Raw genomic sequence first — 8883 nt, 5'->3', positions numbered from 1 at the left:
ATACATACATACATACATTAAGCGCATGTATATGTATGTATGTATTTTGTATATTTTTTCAGTTTATATAATATTTCAGTAGATGGACTTGAATGTACCCAGTAAAAAAGCTATTCCTCCACCAGGAAACAAAATAAGCTCAACAAGTACATTGAAACCCAGAAGGAGAAGTTCACCCAGCTGGATTTGCAGGATGTTGAAGTGCGTGAGAAGATTAAACACTCAAAGAGCAAGAACAAGAAACTGCAGAAGCAGCTGGAGAAGGACAAAGAAAAGGTGTGTTGGACTTTAAATTGCAGACAACTTTTACACAATTGTTTCAGAGTAATTAGAGCCACTCTGATAATCACAGTGGGCATTCACATGTGATTCAGAGGTACAGACACACAATCTGTCAGTATGGTGTAGTTTTGTCCCTTTTTTTTATTTAATTGATATTTAGCATACAAATCCATCTGCAAATACAAGGTTACACAAAGTAACCAGTGGCATGGTTACCCTATGAGTTACTGTATTTAATTTGTATGAAGGCCAAGACAGAAACGTGGGCACTAAAAATAAATTTTCTTTTGCTTGTCAATAAACACCATGGCTACAGTTTTGAAGCAGAGAGAGGAAAAAAATGTTTGTAACCCTTTTACAGCAACTTACTTAAAATAAATATATGACAGAAACTACATTTGAGCATTTTTGTTGAGTCCTTCATTTACTAAAATCATTTGTAGGCTGAGAAGTTTTCCACCGAGTACACACGGCTTCATGTTTTACAGTTGTCAGCAGTGTTGTTTTAAACTTGGGCTTACAGAGTGATTACCAATCATACTAAATGCAAAATATAAAACGAGCCTTAGTTTGTATATTTTAATAATTTCTTTTATTTTTATGGTTTTTTGTTTTTTTTTTTTTTTCTGTCATCTTTTAAGGATGATACATATTTGTGTGAACAGAACAAAGTGAGGTCTGACTGCTGGCAGAGGATGTATGACAGCCATAGCAACACAAAGCAAAGCTTTCTATATTGAAACTTAGTACACAAGTGTTTGAATGTTTCTGACACATTTTTAGTCTGAAGCACAAATGCCATATGATACTGAAAGATAATTTTGTATCCAAGTGTGTGTATAGGGGCTTTGCTTTAATTTTACATATATATATATATATATGTGTGTGTGTGTGTGTGTGTGTGTGTCTTCTTTCTTTGGGTAAAGTCAAGTTTCTGTATTTTTATAAATTAACTGACATTATTCACAGGAAAAAAATAAAGCCCTATATGAGTCCGGAAGGGCTAGCTGTCTTAAAGTAGCCACTAGGGGGCTGCGAAGTAGCACAAGTTGATAGTGTGTGTGCTCTGTTTCACAGTTCTCGGTCGTCCTGTCTCTTAGACTCACGTTTTTTTTGTCGCTTAAACATGAACTTAAGAGTTTTTTGTTTTTTTTAACAGTATGGTAACCAAGAGTTGTCTCATGACTGTCAGAATATTCTCATTTCCCTCTGCTCTAAAAGCCAATCTGCTCCACCTACAATGGCTGTGCTCTGGAAACATCTTGGTCAGAGGGGGAGCTGGGCAGAGGCAGGCAGACCTCTGGGGAGCAGTGTTCTGCTGTATGGTAGTCAACTATGGCCTGGCTTGTGTAACGCTCCCAGCAGCTACATTCACATTTCACCCGCAGTTAACCCTACAAAACATAGACTATACACACGCACCACTCCTTGGCTTGTTTCAGCCCTGCCAAGTGGCAGATTGTTGTGCCAGTCTTAACCAGAGCTTGCTCAGTCCTGAATATGTGTTTATAGTTGATTACAGTTGTGTGTTTTGGCCTGTGTCTGGATGCGTAGCACAGTTTCTTTGTAACTGTCGCTGTCAAAAAACCCAAAACAACAAACTTGCACCTCCTATCTCCCACACTCTTCTCTTGTTTCATCTTTTCTAATTTAGGAAGTAAACGGCTGTTTCTCGGTGGGTGGTAGAAGTGTTTACTACTGATATTGTCAAGTTAACCTGGAGGGAGGGAATCTAGCAACTGTTGCTTAGATTTTGGAGTTGGACACATCTCATATGCTTTTGCACATTGTCCTGTCTGGCTCATCTTTCAGCTGGAGGAAGTGCGTGGTATACCAGCCAGCAGTGAAAAGGCCATCTCTGAGGCAACAGCTCGCAAAGAAGAACTGGAGCAGCAGAAGGTGAAAGAAGAAGAAAAACTTAAAGATGTGATGGAGAGTTTGAAGGAAGAGACCAGCGGCTTGCAGCAGGACAAAGAGGTATCTGTATACATCATGGTTTTTGTTGTGTGCTCACTGAAACTTTGTTTTTAAAACAAACAATCTTCTTGTATAATCCAGAAAAAAGAAAAGGAGCTCATGGAGCTCAACAAGGCTGTAAATGAGACCCGTTCTCGTATGGACCTCGCTCAGTCGGAGCTTGACATCTACCTTAGCCGCCACAACACAGCTCTGACACAGCTCAACACAGCCAAGCAGACACTGCAGACGACCTCTGACACACTGCGGGAGCGCCGTGCCGCCATCAAAGACCTGGAGGTCAAAATACCTGAAAAAGAACGGGAGCTAAAGAAGGTAGAACCAAACATCAGCACTGTCAGTTAGATAACATTTTGTGGATAATTTGTGTTACAGCCATCATGTGTTTTGAGTTTTTGCCTTCTGTTTCTCTGCAGGATGAGGAAGAGTTGGAGCAGCTGATGAAGACTGATAATGAGACAAGGGAGGTGGTGAGGGAATTGAGGCAGAAAGTAGATGAAGCCAAGAGCTCCCTGTCCTCGAACCGCAGTCGTGGAAAAGTCCTGGATGCCCTCATGCAGCAGAAGAAAAGTGGCAGAATCCCCGGCATCTATGGACGATTGGTAAAGAAAATACAAAAATTGCAGAACTGAACAACTTTCCTTCGCTTGTTTCTATTGATTAATGATTCTAAATATATTTATGCCTGTAGGGAGATCTGGGAGCCATAGATGAGAAGTATGATGTGGCCATTTCATCTAGCTGTGGTGCTCTAGACAACATTGTAGTTGATACCATTGACACGGCTCAGAAATGCGTCACATTCCTAAAAGAACAGAACATTGGGGTTGCTACCTTCATTGGTCTTGACAAGGTAAATATGAAGGATTTAAAGAACTTCAGTCAGGCGAAATATATAATTTTTTTAAGTCTTAACGACTTTAGTTATATTTTTTGTGAAATATTGTGCCTTCAGATGGCCTCCATATCTTGCTGCTCCTTCTCATTCATCTAAACTTCCTTTGCACAGATGAAAGTATGGGAGAAGAGCATGGCTTCCATTCGCACCCCAGAAGACAGCCCTCGTCTTTTTGACATGGTGCGAGTGAACGATGACAGTGTGCGACCAGCTTTCTACTTTGCCCTGAGGGACACGCTGGTGGCCCAAAACTTGGAGCAGGCCACAAGGATAGCCTACCAAAAAGACAAACGCTGGAGAGTGGTCACCCTGAAGGGAGAGATAATAGAGATGGCGGGTGGGTGATTTATCTTTTCTGTCTATCTTGCTCGCAATAAAAAATATATATACTTATGACCCTCTCAATTAGATCATTTGGTTAAATTTTTTAAAAAGCTTGAATAATTTTCCGATGTTTCACAGGAACCATGACTGGAGGAGGAAGAGTCATGAAGGGCAGAATGGGCTCTTCTATTGGCACTGAAGTCTCCCAGGTGGAGGTAAGTTGTTTGAAGCTATAATGTTTAATACAACTTGTATTTTAATTGAACATAGCATACACATACATGATCTTTGCCTCTGCAACCAAATGGTCCACAGATACATCTGGACTATGAGAGCAGATGGTGCCTAAGCTTCTCAGTACTAGTTGCACAAGTATCAATAATAATGGGCACCACAAAATGCAATGTGAGAATTCAATAAACATTTAAAAGTGTGTGAAACTCTCTCTTGGTTTCGAACTAACTGGTCATTAAAGTGAAACATTATCTTTGAGTCCATTTTTAGTCACCAGACTACTGTATCTGTCGGACTGTCTGTTTAGTGTTTATTGCAAACCAAAACTTCAAGACAGGAGCTTGGAGTTCTTAGTTATTCACTCTGAAAGGTCTCCTTTCAGAGTGAATAACTATTCCTTAATCCACATGAGTGATGTGAACTTTTAAAATAATAATTCTTGCCATGAGATTTTACTTTATACACATTTCCCAGGAGTGATGGATAGTAGAAAACATAATCACAGCTAGGCATTTGTGTATAGGACATGATGATTTTCATTTGTTTTCTGCAGCTTGACCGCATGGAGAGCAAGCTAAATCAGAAAGTGTCGAAGCTGCAGGGATGCCAAGAGAGAAAGCTGCAGCTAGAAGAGAACATCCAGCGCCTGCGGCCACAGCTCCGGGACATGAAGAACACCTTGGAAAAATACACCAACAGCATGACTGTACATAATTTTCATTCATTCTGCTCCTCTCACACTCATTTGGCTGTGTTTTTGATCTAATTAATAACCCCTGCTATTAGTAAGCCATCAAATAGGACAGTTTTGACTGATTAAAACATTTTTTGTGTTTGCAAATCTGAATTATTTCTTTTTCTTTGCTTCTCTCAGAGTTTAGCTGACCAAGAGACTCACTTGAAACTTCAGATCAAGGAACTTGAAGCCAATGTGCTGGCAGCTGCCCCAGACAAGGCCAAACAGAAACAGATGGAAAAGAGCCTGGAGGCCTTCAAACAAGGTAATGTCCTGTAAACACTAAAGAGAAATACTGTTGTTAATCATTTAAATATGGTAATGTTCACTCTCTTGAGATGTTTAAAAAAATATATAATCACTTGGTAGTGTAATTTTGTTTTAAAAAAATCTTGTCACATTATTGCTCTTAATAACCAGATTAGCTTTTGTGTATAAATGAATTTAATTCTTGAATCCTTCTAAATCTATTAATACAAATATCTTTGTCTTGTTTGTTTGTTTTTTCTTCTCCTATATGCTGTTCCTTTTTGTTCAATCAGACTACGAGGCAGCATCCAGTAAGGCTGGGAAGGTGGAAAATGAGGTGAAAAGGCTCCACAATCTGATTGTAGACATCAACAGCCACAAGCTTAAAGCTCAGCAGGACAAGCTTGACAAGATCAACAAGGAGCTAGATGAGTGCTCCTCTACCATAACCAAAGCCCAAGTGGCCATAAAGACAGCTGGCCGGTGAGGAAATGATGCTTGTTTAAACTCATTTACATGTGCATCCACTGATCGTAGACGAGTGGCTACTGGTGAAATCACTGTGAAGCCTGTTATTTATAATTCTGACATGTGTATGAGTCTCTGCTCGTACATAACAGGTTAAATACCTGGGGGATTTTTTTTTTTTTTTTCAGAGTAGTTTATTTTGTAATGAAAGAGCAGGTATCTCTCCCTTTTATCTAAAGAGGGGACACCCTATACTGTTTGTTTTTCCTTTGTTCTTTTTTTCTTACGACTATTCAATACTAATATCACATGTAAGTAGCATTGGGTTTCTGTCACTAAATTCCTGTCTCCTGTTGTTGTCATTGGTTTCTTTGAATTAATCAGTGTTGTGGCAGTGGTGAGTGTGTTGGGTGTCTAGTCTTTGGTGTCTGTGGCTGGAACATTAAGATTGATCATGTAGGCAGGACAGCCTGGCAGCGCGCTGTAGCAAAAACACACACTTGGTCTGTGTGTGATGTGGTTTGTCTGGCATGACAAGCTGTTGAGTCGATTACGAACAAAGTGGGAGCTTATGAACTGACACACGGAAGCAGGTCTGAAAGCCAAAAACATTTACTTAGACAAATGAACCTACCACCACAGTTACACACTTTGTGTATGAAAGAGATTTTAATCTTTTAGAAGCCGTTGTGACTGCAGTTTAAGTGAATCTGTGTTTGGGTAGCACTGCATCTAACCACAGTAGATTTTATTCTAAGATCCGAGCCAAGTTTCTAACCTTGAATTTCACTCTGTAATATGCAAAGTATGAGATTTGACTGTACAGATGCGCCATATTAATGTGAATGACGGCCTCAGAGTGCAGCAGTGCAGGGATTACTGTTGTTTTAACAAGTAGTATTTATGAGCCGTGTCAAATCACTTTTTTTTTTTTTTTTTAACCCTCACGGCACAAAAAGAATAGTCAGGTAGGACACCTGGGATATATATTTGCCTTTTAAAACGAGTTGTCAGACAAGTGTTTTGTCTGACAGTAGTTCATTACCAGACAATAACTAATACACAATTTTTTTTATTAAGTTTTTTTTAAATACTGTTGACGACAAACTGATAAGGAGAGAGATGATGTGGATAAAATGTTAAATTACTTTGGTTGTGTCAGTTTGTGTACTCAGTGGGGTGTTTTTTGTTTTTTTTTTTGTGCTTCACGATTTATTTGATTTGTTTGATATTTATATGCGCATACGTTCAGTTGGGTTTCAGGCTTTGAATTGTTCCCAGAATGGCGCTGACCTTTACTTCAGTTGTCTTAACGCATCCAGTGTAGACGGATGAAGCTGCTGCTATAACATTGCTCAATTTACAGCTGGCCTCCTGTGCAGGCAGGATGATGGCCTGGGTTAGAGTAAGATCCTTGTGTAGACAAATATATTAGCTCTTCAGCAGTCATTCTGTAATGTTTTTGATCCACTACTGATCATCAGCAGTAATCTTTCTAATATCATATGTCTGTCACCAACTCTGACTGTTGCCGTTTCCTCTGTAGCAACCTGAAGAAGTTTGAGGAGAGTGTGGCTTGTGTGCAGCGTGAGCTGGAGGAGAATGAGAAGTCAATAGCTGAACTCACAGAACAGCTGAAGAAACTGGAAGACGAGGCTGGAGAGATCATGAAAGACTGTCAGGAGGCTGAGGTTGGAACTTTTCATCCACTTTGGTTGTTTTATATTTCTTCACAGGAGAAAAAAAAGTTTGTTTTTTTTGTTGTTTTTGCACTGATTTTTTTCTCAGAAGGATTTTACATTTTTAGCAAGTTGTTTTAAAACCTTGCTGTCCCACTTGCACTTTGTAAGAAAAAAAATTAACGTGTGAAGGGCTGATGTTAGTTGTTTTTTTTCTGTTTCTTCCAGGCTGCATTGCCAGATGTGCAGGAGCAGTATCAGGGGGTGCTGAAGGAGATAAAGGCGCTGCAGCAGCAGGAGCACGCTCTGCAGGAGGAGTCCCTAGGCGTCCGGCTCCGCATCGAGCAGATCGAGGCCACCATTACCGAACAAAATAACAAAATCAAACACTGGCAGAAAGAGGTGGGAGAGGAAAGGTGTTGCTGTGAATTGATGTACTACTATAGTTTTATTCTTGTAACAATAACATTAATGAAGATTTACTCAGCAAACTTAAAGCAAGGGACAAAAATAGTCCAGTGATATCAGACCCACTTTGTTTTATATTGATACTTTTTTTTTCATTTTCTAATTGTGAATGCTTTAATCATATCGGAGGCCCTTTGATTTGTATCTTTGCTTGCTCTACAGGATGATGGTGTAAAATAGTAAAAACTATTGTTTCTATTCCACAGGCCTCCAAGCTGTCCCTTCATACCATCGAGGACAAGCCAGCAGAGGAACTCCCTGTGCTCACTCCGGCTGAACTCGATGAAATCTCAGATCCCAACATCATTATCAACAAGATGATCACATTAGAGACCCAGTGTGCTCAGATGAAGCCCAACCTCGGGGCCATCGCAGAGTACAAGAAGAAGGTATGCACAGGCGTGACAGGCAGCCTGCTACCTAACAACTCGCTGTTGCTGAAACTCAGTGACTGTTGTTAATGCTGCTGTTTTATTTTGTTTTTTCTGGATCTGTTGGCTCATCTAATGCTGGTTCAGCCAATGTGTGGAGCATGTTTAGTGGTACTCTCTTGGTCCATTTATAGCTTTATTTTAAGCAGCTCTGTTTAGAATTTATCAAAACGGAAATGAGCTCACAGCCTAATTTTAATTTCAATCTGCCTGTGCGTGTTCGTGTTCTCAGGAGGAGCTTTACTTGCAGCGTGTCGCCCAGCTTGATGAGATCACTACAGAGAGGGACAAATTCAAACGTGGCTACGAGGACCTGCGCAAACAGCGCCTCAATGAGTTCATGACTGGATTCAACATGATCACAAACAAGCTGAAGGAAAACTACCAGATGCTTACACTGGGTGGTGATGCAGAGCTGGAGCTCGTGGACAGTTTGGACCCCTTCTCTGAGGGCATCATGTTCAGGTAAAGCATGAGTGACTGTAGGTGATCACTGTGAGGTTCATCAGTGCAGAGATTTCATCGCTTGCTTTTGAATCAATTCAGTTTTTTCATTAATGTCGAGGACATCTGATAGAAAAACCAAACACTTGTTTACATCCCAACAATCCAAATAAACTAACAGCCAAACTAAATCCTGCCTGCTTTGAATTAAACAAATGTTCAGGCAGACTTATTGTAAAAATCTAAATTCTTTAACACAAAAAAAAGCTCTCAGACCTTTTGAGAGATCTAGTTTGTCTTTCACATTAGAGGGATAAAAATAATTTATTATTTGCCTTTTTGGCATTTAAAAGTCTGAGATTCATTCATTTCATTATAATTATGTTCCTCAGATTTTGTAGAACTGGCTTTATGATTTTTTTTTTTTTTTCTTACGTCACTCTGACCTCTTCCTAAAATGTTCTGAACTTTCTGCCAAGCACAGTGAAACTGTTCTTTTAGTGTACGTCTGTTTTCTTCTATTATTAAAACTGATCCCAAATCTTCCTTTTAACATTTACGGGACTCAAATGAAGGATACTGTTGTTAAAAACAAGTAACAGTACTGAACAACACACATCACTAATGCCCTGACCTGCACATGGTCAGGTGTAAGCATGTGATGTACTTTTACTCATGAAGTTTAAAATAGCA

The 8883-nt window shown here is 39.7% G+C and overlaps 1 protein-coding gene across 1 annotated transcript; it reads left to right on the top strand.

The window, feature by feature from the left end:
- Positions 1 to 110: 110 nt before the first annotated feature.
- On the top strand, positions 111 to 8459 carry LOC102193662 (structural maintenance of chromosomes protein 4-like; the record flags this gene model as incomplete). Its single annotated transcript, XM_005755512.2, has 14 exons — positions 111 to 276; positions 2095 to 2259; positions 2341 to 2574; positions 2676 to 2861; positions 2951 to 3112; positions 3269 to 3494; positions 3620 to 3696; positions 4269 to 4421; positions 4590 to 4716; positions 4994 to 5183; positions 6715 to 6859; positions 7076 to 7249; positions 7522 to 7704; positions 7979 to 8459. Coding segments are annotated over 14 exons (2425 nt in total), but the record flags the coding sequence as incomplete, so codon positions are not given.
- Between the last annotated feature and the right edge of the window lie 424 nt (positions 8460 to 8883).

The sequence above is a fragment of the Pundamilia nyererei genome, unplaced genomic scaffold (assembly GCF_000239375.1).
Source record: "Pundamilia nyererei isolate P.nyererei 1_Seehausen unplaced genomic scaffold, PunNye1.0 scaffold01729, whole genome shotgun sequence".
NCBI classification, from domain to species: Eukaryota; Metazoa; Chordata; class Actinopteri; order Cichliformes; family Cichlidae; genus Pundamilia; species Pundamilia nyererei.
The sequence above is the reverse complement of the archived record's forward strand: the minus strand, read 5'-3'. Positions and strand labels throughout refer to the sequence as shown.